General features: G+C 44.8%; 1 protein-coding gene across 1 annotated transcript in view; it reads left to right on the top strand.

The window, feature by feature from the left end:
• The window catches only part of RTTN (rotatin), a 1129552-nt gene that overhangs the window by 746151 nt on the left and 357593 nt on the right, over positions 1–25808 (top strand). The window contains exons 33-35 of the mRNA XM_086965450.1: positions 13526–13603; positions 14843–15029; positions 19199–19284. Coding sequence (XP_086821576.1) covers positions 13526–13603; positions 14843–15029; positions 19199–19284 — 351 coding nt within the window. The remainder of the gene's footprint in view (positions 1–13525; positions 13604–14842; positions 15030–19198; positions 19285–25808) is intronic.

Raw genomic sequence — 25808 nt, forward strand, 5'->3', positions numbered from 1 at the left:
GTGTATAGCTATGTAAAAGATAGATTATGCCAACCATTTAGCAACATTTGAAATAAAGGGAAGGTAAAACAAGGAACATACTATTTCGAGAAACAGACTTTCGCAACTTGACTAAAGGAAGGTAAAGAAAGGGAACATACTAAAACCCAGAGCTTTCGCAATTATTAGCAGTTTAGAAAAGAGAATACAATATGCAATATCAAAACTAAATTTTAGCACATAACTATAGGGAAGGTAAGAATTGGAACACACTATAAATTCAGACAATTAAGCTTAACTCCACAAAGAAAGGGTGAAGAAAGGAACAATTATGCAATCATGCAAAAACATTTAACATTGCCTAAAGGGTGGGTAAGAAAGTGGAACACGCTAATATACCACAAAACATTAATTATTCATTTACTAAGGGAAGAATAAGAAAAAGGTACATATGCAATCCACGCTTTGCAAATTTCAGGGAAGGTAACGAAAAGGACGCAAATTATATTGACAATTACCCACACAGATTTATATTTACCCAGAATGGTGTGAAGACCAACCCTGGCCACGGGCCAGTTAATTAAGGACAGAGGAACCCTAAAGACTTCAGTGCCAGTAGGCGAGCAGGTGCAGATCAGGAAAATCAGGACAGGATAACTCCAGGATATGGATCAGGACCGGACCACCAACGGTTAAGACCAGCACCCGCAGTTTCGGTTGCAACGCCTGCGCTACTCCCTCTCTGGAAGGAATCAGCCAAAACCCCCATTGGGTTACAGTTTTCACCAGCAAAGTGCTTTGCCAGCACTTCAGCTTCCCAGAACCCCGATTGGGTTCTCAAACCTCCCGACAGAGTGCTCCGCAGCCCTCCGCTATTAGTCACCTATTGAGTGCATTGGGTCAGTGACAGGTCAGCTATTAAGACAAGTCGGACAAATTCTCTAGCTAAACCTACTCTAGTTATACTGTTTTCCAGGTCAGTGTACCACCCCCCAATGTTGGTGTAAGGATCCCCAATTTCGATTGGACAAAGGAGGAGGACAGGTCATCACACCACCTAACTTTTAGACTTTTGCCGTCTCCTTATTCAAATTTATGTCCACGCCCATCAAATTCAGGTTCTCATGCCGATTCCTTACACCCAACAATGGATGTTCTATTGTCTATTACAATGTATACAATTTAGAGTTCATGCAGTGACTTTCTCAGGAGCACCTTCTAGTCAGTCAGCTCCTTGGCAATAGTCCAAAGGTCACTTCTCCGGAGACTTGCGGTTCTCGCGCAGTCGCATTTTCAACAAAGATGGAGGACAGCGTTACGAGACAGGCCAGTTTTCAAAGTGTAACATGAAATGGAAAAAACAGTTTTAGAACACAGAATAATTGAATACACTGTATACCATGAATTTCTACACTATACCCATTACTGTATAATAAACTATAGCATTATGATTAGGCAGAACGAACAGCTTGGCAAAAGCAGCAGTGCAAGCCTCTCGCATGTGAGAACACCGAGCAGCCATATTAACGCTAGTGCACAGATGCAACAGATTTCCTTCCAAAACTGCGAGTACGTCATGTCACGTGGGTATGACAGACGCATGCGCAGTAGAAATTCCCGCGTAGCAGCAGCCATTTTATTTGCAAGCGTATTAGAATTAGAAAACACATAAGCAAGCTTCACTCGGATACCCAATCTTGAGGGAAAAAAGGGTAAATTAGTAAGACAAACATGTTGATTACATAGTTAGGGTTATTCGAGGTTAATGATTACAAGCAAGTCGCTTCTCGTGCGAATCCTTGCTCCATCACAAGTGTTCTACAACCACCCACCTATGTACAGGTAAATACAGACATTTAAACACCGTCGGCCATTTTAGAAAGGCTTAAGGGCAGCAGGGAATATCCTGGCAATCGAAAGAGTACTAGATGTGAAGGAAGGGGACATAATTTTACCAATATTTTATTGCGTTTTCCAAAGGGATGTCCCCGTTTAAATGATTATTTTAGATTTAGTCTTATGTATGCAAATTAATAAAGTGGTTTAACTGTTTCTCTTTGTACTTGAATAGATTAGGTTTCTTTTGCATGCCCACTTTCAAACCACCTGATGGCTTGGGCTGCAAGTGAAGAGGGTTGGTAATAGAATCGAGTTTGCCCTCTCTCACTAGAGCTTCTTTTGGGCTCTATTTGATTTTTTTTACAATTCAACCAATGTACCTAGAGCAGGAAATTGAGAGGCGTCTTGGTAGGATATAATGTGTCTATAGGCTTCAGTCCTTCCCCACTCTCAACAGGAAAGCTGTTATGGTAGCACATCGGTGTGAACTCATTACATTTTCAATGGGCTTTTTTTTAAATTAAGCTCTAGTGTTTCTTCATGCTCTTCTGCCCTAAAAAATACTACCAAATGCTGAAAGGGAGTTCCCGAAGGAAATGCAGTTTTGAGTCTTCGGTCATTTCTCTTCCATAATAAATATTAATGGAATGAAAAGTATGCAACAGCTAGATAGTTCTCATACCCAAAATGAACAAAATAGCACCCTCTATGTATGCCACTACTTTATACCTGTTATTGGCCAGTGATATGTCCATAAAATTCGAATTTTATATTAATGATAGTGGTAGTGGTTTTAAAGATTTTTATTTTTAAAGAACTTACCACTGTCTGGTGTCTTGACCTTAACACGGGTCATTAATATAGAACCATCATGAAGTTCATGACGTCTTACCCCATATATGAATTCCTGGAATGGCAGGATACTCGTTCAAATCCCTTTTTCTCTGTCTAATGCCATAATGACAGTTTGGATAATTGACGTTTTAACAATGTTATTTGTGAAAAGTATCTGCATTGCCAGTGGCAAGTCTACCCATAATACACTAAGTCAGCAGCAGATAAATTAGTGCAGTGTTGCTAAGAGTTGTGTGTCCATTTGAGGTCTGTGTTCACAAGGGAGCCTTACCGAAACTTTCTGTTGTAGACTGTATTGTTGCCTGTGAGATAGATACATTTCATAGTGCCTTAACCACGGCAATTTTTCCGCCGCGGTGCAGGCGTTCTAAAGAGTGGGCGGGGCTTCGTCGGCCGTTGGCCGGCGGCAGCACCTGCGAGGTGCCCACGGGAGCACGGAAGGGGTTAAACAAAATATACAATCTTCTTTTTGTGATGGATACTTCTAACCGCAGATTCCTTAGCTTTAGAATATCCCCAGGCACCTGCAGTGCTCCCACGTGTCATTAGGTGCTGCCTTGCACCACCCCTGAGTGCTGACATATAATCCTTTCTTTCTGTGCCTGTGAACTCTGATCTAGAGCTCAGCTCCCTCTCCTTTCCTCATCGGTTGACTGGAGGATGCTGAGGCATCTCGGACTCTTGGCCTACTGCATCCTCCTTGTTGGCTCAGCCAGGTGACATATGCGGAGACTGCAGTAGAACCTGAAGTCTGTGGATCCTGCACCAAGGAAACTTGTTGGATTCCATACAGATTTCAGTGAAGACTGACAAATATTTGTAGTGATGTTTATTCGACTGCAATTGGAATAGCTGGAAACCCCTCTCCCTTGCCCACTCAGAGCTGACGGTAGTGAGGGCGGGTGGTCATATGGGAGAGGTGGAAATCAGGAGACTCTGGTCTCAAGCAGAACCCCTCAGTCTACATTTACTTAATGGGGTTGTGAGTTATTCACCTGTGCTGAAGGCCTTCCTACCATCCATCAAACAGTGGCTTGTGCAGTTCCTCACAGACAACACCACCACTGTGTGGTACTGCAACAAGTAGGGCAGTGTGTGGTCCAGTGTTCTGTGTCAAGAAGCTCTTTGCCTTTGGAGTTGACTGTGATGTCTGGGCATTTCCCTGGTCATCAACCACCTAACGGCCCTTTAAATGCCATGACAAATGCGCTCAGCTGACGGTCTCTGGTTAATCATGAATAATGGTTACATCTGAGGTGGCACAGGGAATCTTCCAACAATCGGCAGAACCCTGCCTGGATCTTTTTGCCACCACCAAGAGCACGCAGTGTCTACTGTTTTCCACATCAGAGTTCCCAAGAATTCTCTCTCTGAAAGACGTGTTTCAGCAAGAGTGGAGCACCAGACTCCTATGTGCCTTTCTGCCCCTACCTCTTCTACTCCGAGATATGATTGGGATCTGGAATGCTGTACCCAAGCCATTCTAGTGGCTTTGGATTGATCTAGAAGAGTGTGGTACCCAGAACTTCTGGGCATGAGCATCAGTCCTCTAGTCAGACTTGCACTTCAGAAGAAGCTCCTGCCGTAGCAGCAGGGTACGGTTCTGGACCCAGGCCTGCACAACATACACCTCTTTGAATAGATCTTGAGAGGCATGAGTTGACTGCATTTGAGCTCCCTCCTGAGGATGTGTATGGCATTCTTGCTGCTTGGCACCCTTCTACTAAGTCAGGTTACACCAGGCTCTGGGACGCTTTGTTATTTGTTCCAATTACTTCTGCTCGTCATGTGAGCTTCAGGCACTTTCTGTGCAGTAGTCCTACACCATCTTTTTTCCAGGCAAACTAGTGTTGAGGACCAAGGCTGCTTTTTTGCCAAAATACTTTTCACATTGGGCAATCCATCTCCCTGCCAACATGCTGTTCTCAGCCTCTCTCCTTGAAAGAGGAGAGACTCCATCAGCTGAACCCCAAGATAGCATTGAGTATTTGCATAGAGCGCATTGGGCAGACAATCATCTTTTTGTGGGGGTTTCTGGTGCAAAGAAAGGCAAGGTAGTCCATTCAAACTTAAGGATGTTGCTGTTAGGCAGTTATCAGGCTGTCAATGAAATGAAACCACTGCACTTTGGATTGAGATACATTTTTCACCATTACTCCAAGCCCTGAATAAGTCTTTGATTAGACGAAACGCGTTGTCTGTGCTATGTGGGACTTTGTAATGAACATTTTTGACGATTAAAATAAAGTGAAATCTGCATTTGAAAGCCACATCACGGAGTCAGACAATTCTTCCTGGTCATGCCATTATTTTCTGGACTCTATTTATGAAAAATCTACTTGGACTCATTTGAGTGCTGAAATCTATTTGCTGTTGTAGTGCAGAAAAGGACTTGAGGTGTATAGTTCTCTGCATCAAGGTATGCAGTGTATTGGACAAGAGGCAACTTCTACAAGGGCTAAGGGTTCATTCTACTAGGACCAAGGCTGTTACTACTGCGTTGGCACACAGAGCGCCTGTTCTCAACATTAGTCAGGCTGGAACATGAGTATCCATACCCATATTTCCAAAGCACTACTGCCTTGGCAGCCAGATCTAACATGAAGAGCATTTTGCCCATTTGCTCCTACAAGACTTTCTGTCTGAGCCTATTCCACAGACCCTCCATTGTAGAAGGTACTGCTTTGGTATCTATTCTAAGGTTGAAGAATCTGCACTTAGAAGTATCGACCAGAACAAATTAATTACCTTTGGTAACTCTCTTTCTGGTGGATAATTAACTGCAGATTCCTGACTGCCCTCCCGTCTCTCTGTTCTGTGAAATGGCCTCTCTTTTCCATCTATAAAATTCACAAGCTAGAGATCTGCACACTGGGAATCTGATTGTTTTTTGCCCTCCATGTCCAAGAGCGTGGACATGGTCAAGAAAGAAACTGATGTCCGCTCGCAGGGGTAGTGTTTACATGCAGCTTTGCTTGTCACTGCGAGAAAAAACTAATTCAGCTCGAAGCATGTGATAGCACTGCTGTGTAAAAGTTTCTGGATCTAGACTTCCGCAGGAGATGTTTTAAAGTTGAGGAATCTGCGGTTAGGTACAGTATCCACCAGAAAGAGTGTTACTTCAGTACCTTTTCTTCAGATCTCTGAGAACTTTTGTTTTAGGTTGAATTTTGGAAACCAGAGCTTTGTTGAGGTGAAGTATTTTATACTGCACACTGACCGTACACTACTTCATATGCGGATCCCAATCAGTGTGCCTTTCTTTGGCCTGTTCACCCCTGCGCCTATATCTGTATCAGTGCTTCAGCTTGGCAGTGGTGGCTCCTCTGCTATGGCGTGGAGCTTTGCCCTACAGCTGTCAAGCAGGGCGAAAAGCAAAAACAATAAATGCTAATAACTTTCTGTTGTTATCATTTTATCATTTTATGTTTGTTTTGTTTGTTGACAGGCGGGTGGGGCTGCTCTGCTCTCAGAGTAGGGGAGGAGTGGCTTGCCCACTCCTCAGTGCGCAATGACTCTTTAGTCGGCCCTCTCGTGCCGCCCAAACCAGTCATGCGCACTTTCCCTGTTCTCCATGCATGCTGCACTACAGCATGCATGGAGAACATGCCTACCCCTCCGGCCCTCATACCAGTCACAACGCTGCATTGCAGCGTTGTGATTGGCTTAGGGAAGGAATCCTGGCTGCCTGCTTCCTGTTCCTAAAGTCAGAGGCAGGAGAGCAGGAGCAGAGAAACTGGACCCGGCGTCAAGGTAAGATATATTTTTTTGTTATGCTCTCTCTCTCCTGCAGTTGCGACCCCCCCTTATGCCAGGCCCACACCCGCGAGCCATGCCGGCCGCCACTGTGGCTTGGACGCATGGGCAGAGGTGTTACCTCAATTCATGGGACCATCACCAATGCAAATAGGTGAATAAAGCCCTTTGAAATTCCTTTTGTACAAAATATGCTTTGGTGCAATCTGTATTACAGAAAGGGATACACAGGTGTCTGTGGGCCATTCCGTGTTCCTAATATGTGCTCATTGGGCCCCTAGTAGAGGGGGGCAAGCCACTGATAGCCCGAGCCTGGCTCTGGCTCTGCACGAATCCCTGTGAAAATCCAAGCCCATAACGAGCCAAGCTTTCGTTTGGCTTCAGCCTCCCTCCTCCCCTGTCTCCCTCTACCCAAGTGTAGCTTTACGGTCAGAGCTGAAGACTGGGAACCGGGTTCGAGACATGGCACCGGCTCAATATCCTCTGATTCAGGGCACATCAGTTAATCCCCTTGTGCCTCCAAACAAAGCTTATTACCTTGAGTAACTGGCACTCATTTAAAAGTCTCCATATCTCTCAAATATGTGAGCCCAGAAGACCAGTTGTACAACATTTTTAATAAGTACTTCTCAGTGCAGTGCTAAAACGTGCCTTATTAACGTCAAAGATGTCAATGTTAAAGCAATACACTTTTTACGTCTCACTCACGTAGCGCGCATGAGTTGCATATGAGGAGACCTTTAGCCATCGGTCCCCTTTTTCGCCTAAAACCGTGCATGCGTTCCATTGCCTTCAATGGCAACGCGTGCACGTGTGGCTATTCCCTTGCGGGATCGAGTGTGTTTACACCATATGTTTGTAATTAACTTTGCAAAGATATGGTGCCCCTGCTCGTTCACGGAAGGGAAGCAGGAGCAGGCCTCTTCCTTTCTTCCCTCCCCCTGCTGCCGCCCTCTTTCGCGCGAGTCAAGCGCGCAAGTTGGGTTTTTTTCTTTATTGTTTAGGTAACTCCCTTCTTTTAAAAATCGAGCGTGTTGTTTTTCTTTAAGCTTGGAGGAAAGTCATTTGAGCTTTTGTTCTTGTGTTTAAACTTAATTAAATTGAAATGTTTTTCTTTAATAAACTATTGTTCGCTGTATAGTTTTCTTAAATAATGTTTATGGTTGTGGAAGAATTGACCGGCAAAAGTTGTCAAATACAGTTTGGGCTGTTTCACGATGTGTTTTCTCTATTTGTGCAGGGTTCTTTTTTATTTATTTCACATGGTCTGTAGCGAAGTTCAAAATTAGAGGAGACAAAAACGGTACAGGAAACTAGCAGATTGGCCCACTGACTTAATTCATAATTGCAGGTACCCTTTAGTGGAACAAACAGGCCGAGTCCAATTTTTATAATATTTTATGAACACTTTGAGCCCCCCCACATTGCATTTTTTAAGTGCGTTTGCTGAAAACGGCTTTATAATTGAGTGAGTTAAACGCGCACCACCGACGCTTGCGGTGAGCTGCAGATAACAAGTTTGAAAGCCGCTGGCGGGGTTGATCCTCCAGGAGCAGTAGCACACATGGAGTTATATATAGGAACTGTCGGCCTCTGTGCCTGCCACAGGATCTGTACATGTAGAAATGTGTCCCCTGACTCTGCACGGAGGCTTCACAGCGCTTTATGTGGGCGTGGACCTGTGCGTTGAACCCGGGCCCCGGTGCGCAGGAAGACAGAGGAAATAAGTGCCCATGGGGAGGATGGGACGGATCTACAGAGACTGTCGGCCTGGGATCTGCCACAGAACTGTAACACCAACACGATTGGCTTTGTGCCTGGGCCATTGCTATCCAACAGACACGCACGCACAAGGGGAAAGGCTCGCGGATCAAGCAAACCAGGAAAGCAAAGACAGGCGACGACGGACTCAGAAATCACAGAGACGATCAGATCAGGCTCCTTCAGAGAGATAGTTCAAACTAAAGCAAAGCATCCTGGCCTGCCTGCTTCTTTTCTCGTTTCTCGGCTTGGCTCCGACAAGGGCCTCGCTCTGGCTGGACTCTTACATCTAGAAAACAATAACTGTCCAGGGTGGGCTGGTTCGAGTATTAAGCGCTACTATGGAAAGTGAACAGTTCATTCATGCACAGAGAACGGCTCAAAATTCACAAGCGATGGAGCGTGGTACATGAAAGGGACGGGGTAAGGGGTCTGTGAACCCGTTCTTGTGCAGCGGTGCACTCTGTGAGCAGATAAGGGCAAAGGGAGAGCTGTGTTGGTAGTTGGTACCTATAGTGAGGGAGCAGCTCCCAGGGGTGACGGAGCTGTGCTGTGGCGATGAGCACAGAAACTCAATGCACAGTTTAATTCACTTATCCCATCTCCATTAATAAACTGATATACAGACGGACAGATCGATCATTTTTAGATAGATATTCTAAATATATATTTTGAGATAAATGGATAGATTTATTTGGGAAAGAAATAATTTTGCGATAGATAGATCATCCTTTTTAGATAGAGAAAAATATTTTTGAGATAGATGTTTTTGGGATATATGTCTTTAGATAGATAGATAGAGATATCTATCTTTAGATAGACATTTTTGAGGTAGATATTTTTAGATAGATCGTTATTTTGATATAGATACTCATTGATAGATTATTTTGAGACAGAAATTTTGATAGACTGACAGACAGCTAGATGATTATTTTGAGTTATATAGATAGACTGACAGAGCATTATCTTGAGATAGATAGATGGATAGGACATTATTTTGAGGTAGATATTTCGATGGACTAACAGGGCATTATTTTGAGATAGATAGATGGATAGCTGGATAGGACATTATTTTGAGATAGATGCCGAACAGAAGGATATACATGTTACCATTCTTTACCAACATGAGCTGTGCTGCGCCTGTCCCACACACACGCAGTTAACTGTCTCCGTGATCTCGTGAGCAGCGCTCTTTATTTATGCCCCCGCAGCACACCAGGCACAAGGGCGCACGTCTCCGGGGGCGCGCACAGACGCTTGGGAATAAAGTTTGGCTCTGGAGTCCCAGATACACCCAGAGGCATAGCTTTGTCAATAAGAATGAAAGGGGGGGGGGATGCAGCTTTAGAGTTCCCAATAATCACGCTGGGACATTCTGTTAAAACATGTTATGTGATAAGTAGAGCATGCCGGGGATCTTAGAAGGCAGTGAAAGAGAGGGGTCGGTGTATTGTTAAAGGTTCTTAAAACCACATTTTCAAAGTAATTCACATATTTGAGGTTACACAACAGAGAGGAGAGTGTGTTGTCAGTGTGGACATGTAAAAATCCTCTGTGAAATCTGACAGACACTTTACCATACACACTGAAAGCACTTGTACCCAACTGTTTACTACAGAATACATTTTCTGGGGGATATAACACCCCAAACAGCCCCCTTCAAGCTACGCCCTTGTAATGCACCGTCCTCTGACCGGTTGGGGGTGGTTGGCGAAATCACCTGCTGTGGTCCAGTCCACTGGTTTGTGCGGCTATTTCATTTTCACGGGAGCACACGGTGACTGAACGGCTCCGGCTGTGGTACCTTGTACGTCTTACAATACTGCGTTTCATGCGCCCCCCTATGAAAACACAAGATAACAGGGACATTTATGGAAGGCTGCGATGTAACTGACACATCTGCATCGTGAGTGTTTTATTTGTTAAAGTGCAAAATACAAATGCAAAACCGATATGATCTGAATATACAGTATTAACAACGCACAGGCAGACAATGTACGAGCTCCTGTCGTCTTGCAGCGTCCATTGTCTTTAAGAGTCCAAATAAATTACTTTTTGTTCTGACATATTCACAATGTGCCTCCAATGACTGACGAACAGGTCGAGACTGTAGAGAAAGCCACATTACAGCGCCCAACCCGCTCATTATTTAGAGCCAGCATTGGCATAGCCAATATGTCTCGCTTTTGAGACCTTCTAAGTATTTAGTTATGCAGCTCAATATCCGTGGTGCAAGCACATCAACTGTTGCGTGGCTAAACACTTGGTCCCAAAGGTGAGACCTATTGGCTATGCCAATGCTTGTTGAAATTTTAAAGACTTTATCCAATTTAATATGATTTTTTGGTATGATTTACATAGAAAATATTTTGAGGGCTCTGCTCATGCACGGGCTCTAAGGTCGAGCCAGACCCATGGTTCGCCTCACCCTTTTAATTTGCTCTCTCGCCCTTTTCTAGCCCCGAGGAACTTTATGTACCAGCGTTCCAGGATGGGGAGCATTTATGACATTGCGTACTAAGACCCATAACTCCAGACGGAACACACTTTGCATTTCAGTCCAGTGGAGTTGGGTCCAATTTGTGTTCAAATATGCTACGCTGCGGCACAAGATCAACCGCGTTGTAAGCCAGTGGGCGTCTGTTGTGGTCTTCTCTAATTAACACCCTTATACGTTCATCTGTTGAAAGACGTGCGAGAGTCGGCCTTTTTACGGAAGGCAACTTAGCTACCTTGTTCCATATCCACTTATTCCCGCCTAACCATTCTGAGACCATACTTGACGCGCAGGAAAACTGCTTGTTTTTTAGGTCTCGCCTACTAAGCGCATGCGCGGCATAGGAGGGCCTTTAGCCGTCGCTCAGCCCATTTTCAAGCACACACTCGTGTTTGTGGCGGCATCCACCTTGCGGGAGCGAGTAGCAGCGCACGTGCTAATTGGCTGTTGCTTGCTCCCGCAAGGCGGATGATGCCACAAGCACAAGTGTGCTTGAAAACAGCAAGTGAAGACTGCTCTCCCAAGTGCGCGCACCACTCGTGGGACGCAGCAGCTGCTTTCATTTTTGCCGCCACTTGGCCGCCAGCTGCTTTCACTTTTGCTGCCACTTGTTTTCATATGAGAGCTTTTGTAGAGCAATTGTCCTTTTGCACGCAAAGCAGCATTACATTTTTGATGTTGCACCTGTATGCCTTAGCAAATGCCATTTGATATCATGTGAACAGTTGGACAAACGCAGCTCTGAGACATCACAAAGTAATGATTTTCCTTTTGTGGTTTCAGTTCACAACTGTAAGCTCCGCCGTTCTCTGGTATTTTTTTCAGTAATTCAGTCGGAACACAGTAGAGAACTGTGAAGATCGTTTTAACTGCTCTTATGACCAGTCAAGGAAACCCTAAATTAATTTTTCGTTTGAGTGACATCGGCGAAAAAGTACTCTGCAGTACTGCCCCCGCATACCAGGAGCCCACACACTGCTGCTGTGTCAGCTGCAGCATCTCTTGTCTCTGAGATTCTAAGCCGTAGACATTGATTCTATGCTTTCCTTTTTGCCTGACGCCCCAGCAGTCTTATCTTTGTATGTATGCAAAGCTACCTTTTTCCTATCTCCACACATCTGAAAACGGGTAAATGTGGCGTGACTAGCTGCTTTTGTTCACCACTGCACGTTATATCGCACTTGAGCAAAACCAGTGATGATCAGTCATCTACTGTGCAGGAAACGGGGTATAGCCTGTTTACCTTGTAATGTGTGACAGCTCCTAATTGTAGTTAAAGATCAAGAGGAGAATCTTGTACTGCCCTGATACAGGTACCCATTGCTGATTACAGTCTTGTCTATTCTACTGTGCTGTGTATGCCCAACAGACCGAATCGCAGGCCTCTTGCTTCTGCCACAGACCTAGTTGTGAATGCCCCAGATCTGGATAATCCCTGCTGATGCTGCATCTTGTGTCTATTAAAGTTATGTGTCCAGTTTGACTGTTTTCCAAACTCCTGACTAGATGTTACCTACCCCCCCCCCCCCCCCTCCTTGGAATATTTATTGGTCAACTTTGCACCCTTCAAGGGGTTGTTGGTCGTTCAGTTCCCCTCTGCTAGATCTAAGGAGCATAGAGAGGCTGCTCCATCCTGCTTAAAGTCCATGTGTCTTTTTGTCTGTCTCTTATTTCACCACAATGAGTCTGGCGCTGGAACATATCTGTGACTACTGACGGCAGTGAAAGGGCTGGGGCCCAATTAATCACTTCTACAGCAAATCCCTGCACCTCACTTACTGCTTCTGTCTGCCTTGTCGGATGCCAGTGACCTAGATAGACATTGTTGCGTAGTATTAAAAAAAAACAGACCTAGCACAATAGGACTTCGCCCAATAGCCTGCTGATGTTTGTGGTGGAGTCACTGCGGGATACCATTCTTCCTATCCTTGGTACTGTGGAGTCCCAAACAGAGTTCAGACACTATAGGACCATCTCAGGGTAAACTTTTATCTCTCTAGAAAGTGGACGCGTTGAGTCACAAAACAGGCTTTTTTTTGTCCTTATCTGTCCATCTCTGCTTAAGAAAAAAATGGCAACATGTGTCATTTGAGTAAGGTAATGATGCAGGAAACCCGTTTAATGCTTAGGCACTTACTTAGCCAAAGAAGATGCCCTTCAGCCTTGTCAGTAATATACAAAACAAGCATCGGCATAGCCAATAGGTCTCGCCTTTGGGACCTTATAAGTGTTTGGTTATCCAGCACGATATCCTTGGTACAACAACAACTGTTGTATGGCTAAACTCCTGTAAGGTCCCAAAGGCGAGACCTATTGGCTATGCCAATGATTGTTTTGTTTTTTTTATCGAAGAAGAAATCTTCCAGAGAAGATATCCAGAAAGCACTTAGTAAGTATTTATCGTCATGAATGTGTACCTAAATACGGTAGACCCTTAACGTTAATACCACCTTTATTCCTCATTTGCCCCTTTAAATTGAATCTTGGGAAAATATAACAAACGCAGCCTTTCCAAAAATATTGTACGCAACGCCGTCTATTTGAAAATGGGGGATTTGTTTAGGTTTAACTAATCCCTACAATTTGTCACACAAAAAAGTTCAAAATAAATGAAGTTTGTACTCTGACACATCGGCAATGCATAGCTGCTCGCCACTCTGTTTTATTCCGCTCAGGACTGCAACGTGCCTTTTAGGGCCTGGTTAGATCATGTGAATTAAAATAATTGTGGTTTTCAGACCAGACGGGGATCAGGAGATGTTTTCGTGCTGCAAATGCTAGCCTGCTTTTTGTCGTATTTCCTTTAGGTGGCAGTGTTGACAAAGTTTTGTGTTTCAGGCTGCATTCATGCTTCAGAACCTGCTTGTTATTCCGATGCCGGCAGATGTAGAAGAGACAGAGGGCTGCTCTTGGCAGGTCAGTGGCAAATTGATTGACTACATTTGATCACGGAATTAACATTCATAACACCTTGAACTACTAGTTATTGCTAGAGACGATGTGGTTCGCTGTCAGGGTTAATTTAGGAAAATATTAAATGGCGCAACTCAGTTGCGTGATAACTATTGGCTTAATATGCTATTCTGATCTGAAAGAAAGTCAAGTGTTTTTTTTGTTGTTTATTAGGACACCTGTTTGAACCTTTGACTTTAGTTGCCCAATTTATTCACGTAATTTTATGTTCTTGGGATTTTGTTTTCTCCTACTTTAACCCCTACTCTATATGTAATGCAGACACATTGTTCCTTTATGAATTTGCATAGAGGTTATGTACCACAAACCCGACCTAAGATGTTATCCAGACGCTTAACAATTACATTACAGCACGTTGAGTGGCGGATGACTGCCATATATATGCAATGGAAGCTTTAGAATTCAATTCATTGCACGTAGGTACAAATGTGGAAGGCATTTCAAATTAAATTGACGAATATGGCTCGCCCATAATAAACAAGGGACTAACCAGTTGGTTTGCTTGCATGGACGCCTGTGGATCTGTTGGTCTGTGTTTGCACATGCCTGGGCACCTCTGTGTGCCTATGTTGGTGTGTGTCTGTTAGTGACTGTGACGAGGTGTTGCTAGGCATATTGGTGGGCATGCATTCATCCATATGTTGTGCAGCTCTTTGTACAAACCAACCACTATGCAAAAGCAAAACCTACAGGGTTTGCCAATTTTCTTTTTGTTTCTTTAAACGTGACATGGTCAACTCGTCATTGGTTTTACCTGCCCTGTGCTTATGACGAGTTGACCTTGTCATGAACAATGGGATTTTGAAAAGTGCAGCACAGCACGGGAATATTCAGCAGCATTGATTTAATACAAACTTAAGACTGGCCTGGTTCGTTCTGATATTGAAAGGCGAATGGGCGAAGTCTGCGATGGCTGGCCAAGAAATGCGCAGATAAGAGGGTGACGGCTTTTTGCTTGAGCTGCAACTAAAACAAATTGCCGATTGGATTATATTATTGGGGTATGTTGGTACCGCTGTGTTTAATGTCCATTTAACTCTTTAAATGAGCGTTGAAAGATCATCACTTTTGTAAAGTTGTTTGAACGTGTTGTGTGCAGTAGGGATGCATTTTGACAGTAACAGTTTTGCCTTCTCAAATGACCAGCTGTAGACATGCTGACCATGCTGCTTCTCATTCCAGGGCCCCTGTGTGCACGACGACGAGTCCGGGCTCTCGCTGGTGGGCAAGCCCGCTCTTCAGGCCTTATTACACCACTGCCACTTCTATGAGCACTTGAATCAAATGATTAAACATTGCTTCCTCAGCGCACATACTTTCGACGCCAGTGTGAACTTCGCAGGTTGCACTCCACAAAATAATTCGTATGGTGAGTCATGGTCATGTCACGTGGTTTCGTTTGGCAGCCCTGAGATGGGGTTGCATGGCCACTTATGTTGCTGAAGCAACGCTGTGTGTGTTTCTGAAGAGCGTGCCCTTTTCACGAGCTCCTTCGTCACAATGGTAGATGGAGCTGCAAGCGCGTGGAAAGTCATCGGGGGAAAGAGGGTAGACTGAGTATTGAACAGATTATTGGCAAAAACGAGTAGTTTTCTCATGGAGACTTCTTGGAACGTTTACCTCCAAATTAAACGGCTGCATCTCCCTTCTGCGAGGTAACTCTTGATGTTTGACTGAAGTGTTCATGTAGGCAAACGCCTTGACTACTTTTAAAAAATATATTTTTTTTATTGCGGGTTAACTCCAGCATTATATTGCAGATAACCATAGCATTACATTACAGTTTGAGCACGCAATACTCCGTCTATTGCAAATTTCAACATATATCGCATTCTGTTAGCTGTCCTCATTCAAGTTAGTTCTCGCTGTGTGCTATGAAGCTAATAACAAGGCATGTCAATATGAGGTTGTTTGTCCCTATTTTTCTCGTTAGCACCGAACTATATTTACATTTTGCCATTAGGCATATAAAACTACAAACATCTCAAAAACTTAAAGGCATAGCCGGACTAGGCAGCAATTAACTGGACAATCTGTAGTATATCAGTTGCTGTCGCATGGACTTGCGTTCTGGCAGTTTATTTTAAGAACCATATGTCAACTCCTACATCAAGTGTATATCGCCATGGGTGTAATGGTGTGCTAGATCCCCCTCCGTTGTATAACTCGCTAATGGGGTCTGGTCTGTCCGAGGCTTCCTCTGTGGACTCAAATGGCATATGTCTTGTAGCTCACCCTGATTGTGATCCCCTCCCCCCCCGACCAGGTGTGGTGCACTATGGATTTGATTTTGAGGTGGCCAAGGCAGCATTATCAACTCCGGTTCTCGCCCTGTGGGTGGGTTGCCTGTTCTCCCCTCTACTAGGTTCTGAGGTTGTAATTCAGCTAGTAGTAGTCCCCATGTTTCCAAGTCCCACTTGGCGTTCTCGTCGGTGGGGACGATCCGCAGTCTTCTCTCCTCAGCCACCCCCCACTCCTGCATATCTACCAACCACTTGTGTATCCTGGACAGAGCAGCTTTCATCCAATGTATGCAACACGCCTTCTAGCAAGTACCAGCCCCAAGTGCGCAAACCTGTGGTGCATTTTATTAGTCGTCTTTGGGGTTGGAAGTACGCCTAACAAGCAGTGTTTAATGGTGCTCTCAGCTCGTGGACCCGTCACTGCTCTTAGTGTCTGCAGTAACCCCCTCCAGTATTGCCTAAGCCGAGGACAATCCCACGTCATGTGTAGAAAGGTAGCCGGTTATATGCCACAGCGGGGGCATACTGCGGAGCGTGCCGTATTGATGCATGCACATCTATGGGGTGTCAGGTTTGTGCGGTGCAGATATTTAAATTGTTGAGCTAGAAACGGGCGGAGCTGGCTACATCCCATATCTGCGCAAAAGCTCTCTTCCATTTACTAGCCGTGAGTGGCGTTGGCAAGTCTATTGACCATCTGTCTTTGACCTGCGCAGCATCCACTTTCCAATTCTCATGGAGTCCTTTGTGAAAGGGTTTGGCCGTATGGAGACTGTAGTATTGATCCTCTGAAATGTAAGCGGGAGTGTCACTGGTAGTGCTAGTATTGACTTCTTTGGTGCTGGGTTATAAATTAGTGATACAGGGATACTCTGCTCCTCCAACATAGCTAACTGATTAGGTTTTAAAGGTAGGTTAAAAATGGTAGCAAGCGTTAGTTATCAGTCCTGTGCAGATAACCTCCTAGTTACATAGAGGGTTGAAGCTCTTTCATATCTCATTTAAAAGCTTTGGATTCTCAAAAGCATTCCCTGAAAGTGATGTGGCCAACTAAAGTAAAGTATTTTTTGACCAGGAGTGTACACACGAACATGGATCTATACCTTCATTTGTTGCTAGATAGTTAGGAACCTCTCAAGATGTAGATTTCCCAGCTCAATTAGTAAAACCACTAGTACCGAGCTTACTTTTCAACCATAGCTAACAAGAGAGAAGAACATTTAGAACACCTACCAGAGAAGTAAGGTGACAGTCGATGACACCCAACTTGTCCTCTCTCTCTCAGCGAACCCCACCCACACAAAGACCAACTTCCACAACAGCATGAAGAACGTAGGATCATTGATGAGAGAGAACTGCCTCAAACTGAACATAGATAAAATTGTAAATTGATACTTGTATAGCGCACTACTCACCCGCAAGGGTCTCAAGGCGCTTGTACGAATACCGCTGTGGAACCCGTCCTGGCTTTCCCTGTGAGGCGTCCGCTCCTGGGCACTCCCAAGGTGGAGGCCAGGCATTCTTAGCGTTGTGGGGGCCGTTGTGGAGATTAAGCAAGCTATTGCCCAGAGTTGCAGAGTGGGACTCCATGATTGGAATAGGCACCGAGGCGAGAATTATGAGGTCCTTGGAATTTTGAGCCCAAGACCCTCCGAGGCGGGGAATTGAACCCTGGTCCCGGGCTAGACCTCTGCATCAGGGTCTGCCGCTCTAACCATTGAGCCACACTTCTACACTTTGATTGATGTCCTAATCTTCGGCAGACACCCCCCCCTCTGGAACGACTCCTGGTTGCCGACAGAGCTCGAACCTACCCCAACACCAAAAGACCACGCCTGCAACCTTGGCATCGTACTATACAGCGACCTCTACACCGAACATCAAGTCAACACTGTCACCTCAGCATGCTTCCACACGATCCACATGTTCCGTAAAATCTGCAGGTGGCTCCACATCAGCACCAGGAAAATAGTGACACAGGCCTTCATCCCCAACCGACTTGACTACGGCAATGAACTCTATGTTGGCACAACCACTGAACTCATGCAAAGACTCCAGACAATCCAGAACGCAGCAGCCAGACTGTTCCTTAACCTGCCCAAGAGAGCACACATCACCCAGCACTTGAAGGAGCTCCACTGACTCCCTGTCCAAAAGAAATGGCAGTTTGAGCTCTTGACCCACGCCTACAAAGCCCTCCTTTATCTAGGACCACACTGCATGAACCTCCGCCTGACCTTCAACCAACCATCCAGAAACCAACCATCACCTCACCCTTCCACAGATGCCACAAATCCACCTCAGCTACACCGGAGGCTGCTCCTTCTTTCACCTCGCCACCAAAGCCTGGAACAACCTCTCTCCCCACCTCCACCCCTCTCCCAACCATTTCATGAAGGGACTCAAGACCTGGATTTTTGACTGTCACCGGCAACACAGTGCCTTGATACCCCCCAGGGTGACAAGTCACGCATTAAAAATACTATTTGATATGATCTATGATATGATAAGGTAAAACATCAAGGACTTGCAACCTAATCAGCACTGACATTGAGTAGGCTCTGATTGTTCAACCCCATAGGGGAAGGAAGCAAATCTTGTAAAACTGTCTTTACATGAGATTTGTCAAGCATTTAGAAGTCGTTCATTACTTGTTGAATCAATAATACCTACATTCTGAAACGGCAGCAGATACTTTGCAAGATCTGTAGTTCTGCATATTTTTTTTATTTTTTATTTATTTGATGGCACTACTTTCAACTTTAATAATCATTGCTGGGGATGTCTTTCAAAGATAAGGAATCTGTAGGAGAAATAATGTCTTTATAGAAAAGAAGCTTACTATTATCGATTCTCTGATCAGTACTGCTTCCCTCTATAGTCTTAATCTCACTGCCACTTTACTTTTCTTTTACTGGAGCCTTCCAGTTCACGCTGAATACACCAGATCTGATGGCACAGGGGTTCCAGTGGAATTTATACCACAGGGTTTCATCAGATCTGGTTAGCAGCACCTGTGTGATACTGGCACTGTGAACAGGTTTTCGGATAAAGTATGCTCCAAAGAGGATTTGCAGTCAGTACACTTAATGAATTTGAATTAAGAACACTGTTATCAAGGAGCTTTTTCTTCAAGTTTAATTAACTTTGATAGCAAATTAATGTATCATTATAAATCATTAATTTTATATAAGTAGGTTTTATGAAACATTTTTCCGTTGTTCATAATCTCAAAATAAAAAAAAGACATAGAACAATAATAATGACATGAGAATCATGTTATTTTTTCTTGTAGGGTTGGATGACACTGTTCTTTTCTGGAGAGTTCCGTCCAATTTTTCCAATGGGTCACACGGTTCTCGATCCACATCAACTACTACAGTAAGTGCAAGTGCAGTGTGTGTTTTTGATGAACCCGCCTTTTCTGGTGTTCACAGTTTGAATACATACAAATTGTTATGAAGTTCCCAACAAGGATGGGGTCTATGTAGTATTGTTCTTTGTAAAATGCTTTCTTCTTCATGCAATCGTATTGTTATTCCGTTAAATTCGAGATTTATAGCTTTGTACACTGTTTTCTTAACCCCATTAGCGAATGTTTGTTTTAAGCATGGCAAGCCTAGTGTTCTGGACTACAGTTTCAAATGGATGCGGGCCAGAAGATTCTTGGGTGGGGGAGGGAGGTGTAGAAGGGGACACACAAATGCTGTACATACCCTTCTATGACTAGCTTCTTTTTGGGGCAAAATACTTCTTCCTAGAAATTTAAAGCAGAATTAAGGCCACAGTGCAGCTTGAGCACTGGGGGTAGCATACCCAGCAAAGCATTTCTTGTAAAAAATACTGAAAATGTACGTACCATAGCAATCAGTTTAGTAGGAAGAAGATAGCATATGGAAACTACTCAGGCCAGAATGTCATGCTACTTAAATCCCTTCTTGCGAGAGGTTTGTTACCACTCTTCTGTCCTCCTTCTTACCCCACACACAAACACCTTAATGAAGGATATTTTTTAATTGCTTCTTAAGGACGTTGTATAAAGTGCACTTAAGGTTGAGAGGGGCAAATATGTTTTTGCGATGAAATATTCCCTTATCCCCATGAAAGCTAGGGCATTACAACCTATCTTGGATTTCTAACTTTCAGTTCCCTCTTATTGAAGTGCAGTCTGAACAAAAAGAACACTTCTAGCCTGCTAACAAACCAGTTAGGTGTTTTCCTTTGAACGGTCTCTTGGAAACTTTTCAAGGGGCATATCTACTAAAAACGAGCACTGCATCTACTACACAATTTATAATAATCTCCGTGTGTTTGGCTGGCGAGAAAAGTGAAGAAGTGACATGGCACACATACCTGTGTGCCAGGCCTGCAACCCACTGCCTATGGTATAGAAAAGTCACCCCTCTAGCTGGGTGCACAATACCACTGACGAGGGTACAGTTACATGAGCAGTGTACCCATACAGTGTCTAAGTCCATTCTTAGACATTGTAAGAACAGTAAAGCCATAAAGAGTATATGCTCTGGGAGTTTGTCACTATGAACTCCTCAGCACCATAATGGCTATACTGAATTCTTGGAAGTTTGGTAGCAAACCTCTCAGCATAATAAACCCACCCCTATGCCAGTGTGGGATTTATTATACAATGCTTTCAGAGGGCATCTTAGAGGTGCCCCCTGAAAAAAACCAGCCCCTGTTGGATGTTCCCTGATTGGTAAACACCAGCCTGCCACCACGAGACAAGTTTCTGGACCCTTGAGGTCAGAGCTGTCGATCCTGTGCGGAGGTGTTCACACCTTCCCCAGGTCAGGAAAAGCCATTTGTGGCAGGGTTGCTTCAAAGGCCTTGCCACTTTTGAAACATGACAGCAAGCCTCTCCTATGATCAGGAGCAGGCCCCCTTCCTGCCTCACCCCCTTTTCAGCGGGAAGACAAGCGGGAAAAATTAGAACAGACCAGAAGGTGTGCCCACCTCTGCCAACCCCACCCCTCAGGTGGGGGAGGTGAGGTGAAGCCCACTCATCAGTGCCTCCATCTTGCACATGACAGGCACTCTCCAAACACTCTCTCCACCCTTGTTGTGCTCACCCCCCCCCCTACGTGGGGTGAGCACACCAAGGGTGTAGTTACCATAAGGTCAGTTGCCCATTGGCTACTAACTAGAGATCCCTAAAATTCTCTCTAAATTCAGTATTTAGGGGGCAGCCCTGAACCAAGAAGGCAGATTTCTGCAACCTATGAAGAAAAAGGACGGAAGAAGTCACACAGCAGAGGATACTACATAGAAGAACTGGCTTGGCCCCAGCCCTACTGGGCCGTCTGCAGTTTCCAAAGATCCTGCGCCCAAAGTCAACCTGTCAAAGGCCAGCGACCTCTAAAACCACTGGGAAGACTGACTGCCTTCAACAAAGACCGGATCTCCTGCGAAAAGCAGCGCTGTTCAAAAGAATCTCCAAAGACAGACTCTGAGCCTGATGAGGACAAAGAAACTCGACGCCTGGAACCACCACTGCACCTGTTCCCTACAGTCCGAGTCCATTTCTCTGCATTAATATTTGCTATGCTCTGGCCAAGAAGCAGCCACCTGAAGGCTTAAGAGTTCATTTCACTAGAGCTAAGGCTGCGACCAAAGCATTGCATCGTGATGTTCCAGTCCTTGACATTTGTCAGGCACCAACATGGGCGTGACTGCACTCGTTCTCTAAGCACAACTGTCTGGACAGCCCAGTCCACAGGGATGGCCTTTTTGGTCTTTAACCTGCTGGACTTCCTGGTCTAAACTTGTCCACAGTCCCTCTTCTGCGGATGGTATTGCTTGGGTATCTGTTCTAAGATAAGGAATCTGCAGCTAGCTATATCTATCAGATAGACATGTTACTTACCTTTGGTAGCGCCTTATCTGATTGAGACATAATGAAGCCGCAGATTCCTTACCCACCCACCCATCCTCCCCGCACTGCAGACAGGTTTTTAGGGTCAGGGCTGATCCCTTTCAGGGCCCTAGTTGTTCTAAACACACCACTGTCAGTGCACTTGATGGCTCTGTGCTCCAGGTGTGGAAACTCATGAAAAGTAACTTACGTTAGCCGACCGAGGTGGCACATATATAGTGGCACCGATATAGGTGGCACCTATATAGGCGATGCGGACACTGCTTCTGGTGAGGACAACACAAAGCCACCTACCAGTGCGCAAGGGTATTGCTCGAGCAAGAGTCTTCCGGATCCAGCCTGACGCCTGGAATATTCTAAGATAAGGAATCTGTGGCTTGATTACGTCTCTCCCAGATAAGGTGTTACCCAAGGTAAATAACTTGTCCATCTATGCTTGTGAGCAAGCTAGCAATATCATTTAAAGGATCAAAATAATGGTTACAATAAATCCAACAACTTGTCAAGGTCGAATTTATTATAACTATTACAGGATATAGTTTTAGAACCTACTATCCTGAAGTTACCTAAAGCAGCCATGTGGCAGCCTCTTCTGATTGTTCAGCATTGAAGAGCCTGAACCAAGCTGCTCCCTGAGCAGTTGTGAAGAGGCCTAGGGCTGAAACAATACAATACAGGTGGGAGGTGATTGACTTCCTAGAGAAGACAGAGAGATGGAAGATAAGCCTGACTTCAGCGGCAGGAGAACAGTTGTTACAGGACCCAGGCTAGACCACACATCCTTGATATCCAGCCAAATGGTAGCCCCCTCCCCCCTAGTTAGATTAGGAGAGGGTCTGGAAGGGGAACGTAGTCTGTTTTTAACCACACCTCTGAGTTGACAGGCACACACACATTAAGGAGAAATTTTCCCTGTCTTAATTTATGAAGAACGGTGTATTCTGGGTGAAAACATATGCCACACTTACAGTGGTCATAACAGAGAGGGGTAACTTTACCCCAATTGGGCGGGGTGTCCACCCCCTGCTGCCAGCCCAGAATGAAGGATAAATATGGGCGAGTTACAGGAGCTCCTCAGAATGTCTTTGAATAAAAGGAGGACTGCCCTGCTCGACCCTTGGACAGAAGGCTTGCACTCAAAAGGACTGCACCTGCTGCACTCTCAAGGCTTCACAAAGAAAGGACTGTGCCTGACTCAAAAGAAAAGGAGTGCGCTCCCTGATCAGTAACCGGTACAACAGAGCTGGAAAGAGTTGCCTGCAAGCCCAAAGAGAGGATCACCCAAGCTGATCAGTTGCAACTGGGCTTTTCCTGGACTGTGCTGGTGCATTGTGGGAGATTGAGTCATAGCTCCCAGGAGGCAAAGTAGAGTCTCCGAACCCTTGACTGGTGCTTCTGGAGACTTCTGTCCCCAAAGGAACCAACAAGGTACAAGATCTGAAAGTTTGAAAACGTTCGGCAAAGTGTTGCTGCAAAGCTCCAGGAGGAGACTGGCTCGACCTCGAGTATCAAGCTGCCTTAGTCGACTCGTGAATCGGCCTGACCACGCTGGTTTGTCCAGCTGAAAGCTCCAGAGCTCCTTGACGTTGAGGATAAAGACTTCCAGAGTCTCACTGTGGCATGACGCTGCAGCAGACGGCCGTTCTTGACTCAAACTTCAGATCTGAGAAGCCAGAGGACACGCAAAGAGAAAAACTCCAAGAAAAAGACTAAGCCCGAAGGCAAACTTTTGACCAGGACCTAGCACTCATCCTATCCAACCCGCGCTCCATTGCAGTTGGCCTAAAACGTTTATTTTGTTCAGGTCTAGCACACCCAGATAACCCTGATTGGCAATTTAAGCTTTTTGGTGCTAGAATGCACAATTTTTGATTTATCTTAAGAAATTCATATCGCCAGTTCCCTACATTGGATTTTTGTCATTAGGTGTCATGTTAATTATTGCAATGTTCCCTATTTGTATACATTGGTGTTTGATTTAGATTGTTTTGTGTACTGTTTTTGTGATATTAAATCCTTTACACATATCTGTCTCGTAAGTTAAGCCTGACTGTTCATTTGCCAAGTTACCAATGGTTGAGCAAGGATTAATTTATTGAGACATGACTGGACCTATTTGTGACTGTGGCACTATTAGTACTACCTACTACGAATCCACTTTCCTACAGGCAGCAGACACACTGGCCATCCAAGTCCAGTAGACTGCCAAATGTGGCACAAAATCTCACATGTTATAGACTTACTTCCTGAAGATTGGAGAGAATATTCTCAGGCCATCGCTTCCATCACTGATGCAGCAATGGATGCATTGATTGCTGGTTTTTATCAGCTTCCAGTAGCAGTGATACTTGAGAGGCAAATCTGGGTCAGGGCCACTTCTTTCCACCCCAAAGTGCAGAGAAAAATATTTGACTTTACTTTTGATGGAATCACTTTGACAAGCATGTGGGCAATGCCTTGCAATGCATGAAATCTGATACGGATGGGCCACTATTCCGTTGTCTGTCGACAGACAACGGAATAGGTATTATTAAGTAAATAACACCTATTCTGTCGTCTATCAGCTTCCTCCCCCACCTGTCGCGCCCCGCCCTGCCACACTCCACCCCACCACACTTACCTGTGCCTCCACTGTTTCCAAGAGGTGCAACGAGAGACTGCCCCCAAATATAGACCAAGAGGGGAGAATGTCCTGCTTTGCTTCTGCATGGCAATGTATTGCCACTGTTTTCTGGGTGTTCCTAATCTCACTTTCTGGGTACACACTGAAAATCATAGAATGACCTCCCAAGCAGCCACACTGGAAAGGACACCAAATGCACCAGTGGGAGCTGCACCACGAAATTCTACCCCTCCTTCAAAAATCTACAATAAAGTATATCTCTTCCAAAGTACATCTATTCCCAGGTTTCTTTGTTCAAAATGAAAACATGAGAATGGACACCTCTGAGAACTAAACAAGCTTCTGAAAAACAATCCTTTCAGATGTTCACCTGTTGCTTCTGGAAGGGCAGCTCCTTACCTCCCTGGACCTACATCATGCCTACTTCCATTTCCCTATAAACCCACACCACAGACCGAGACCACCAGTCCTCTGTGGCGGTACATTACTACCTCTTCACCATGAAATCCACCACGCAGATATGCACAGAGTGCATCACCCCTAAAGCATCCTTTCTGTGCAAACATATTCACCAGATATATCCTTACTTGAATGACTAGCTCATCTAGGCTTCTTCAGGGAAAGAGGCTCTTGCTTCTACAACCACTTGTGTCAATCTTTACAATTAGCTGGGACTTACTCTAAATGTGTGGAAGCCTTCCATCCACTCAGCAACAATACTGCAGGTTCTAAGAGCAGTCTTAGAGACCCCTCTTGGCAAAGCCTTTACTCTAGCAGAATGTGTCGTAAAATTCAGAATTGGCAACAACAATCTGTGGCAGTCAGTTGATCCCAGTCAGGACACACAAATCATTGCTCAATGTAATGTCATCATGGATAGGACCAGTGCCTTTATTCTGTCACTGAATGAGACTGATTCAGCAGGACATCGACCAACAATAATGACACTCAACCGGACCCAGGAATTACAGTATGGTCATCTCCAGAAACCCCAAACAAGCTGTTGTGGTGGAGGCTACCAGCTAGCAAGAAGATCGTCTTTCTGCTTGAACCGACCACCACTTGTGTCAATCTTTACAATTAGCTGGGACTTACTCTAAATGTGTGGAAGCCTTCCATCCACTCAGCAACAATACTGCAGGTTCTAAGAGCAGTCTTAGAGACCCTTCTTGGCAAAGCCTTTACTCTAGCAGAATGTGTCGTAAAATTCAGAATTGGCAACAACAATCTGTGGCAGTCAGTTGATCCCAGTCAGGACACACAAATCATTGCTCAATGTAATGTCATCATGGATAGGACCAGTGCCTTTATTCTGTCACAGAATGAGACTGATTCAGCAGGACATCGACCAACAATAATGACACTCAACCGGACCCAGGAATTACAGTATGG

Source organism: Lissotriton vulgaris, chromosome 4_1 (genome assembly GCF_964263255.1).
Source record: "Lissotriton vulgaris chromosome 4_1, aLisVul1.2, whole genome shotgun sequence".
NCBI classification, from domain to species: domain Eukaryota; kingdom Metazoa; phylum Chordata; class Amphibia; order Caudata; family Salamandridae; genus Lissotriton; species Lissotriton vulgaris.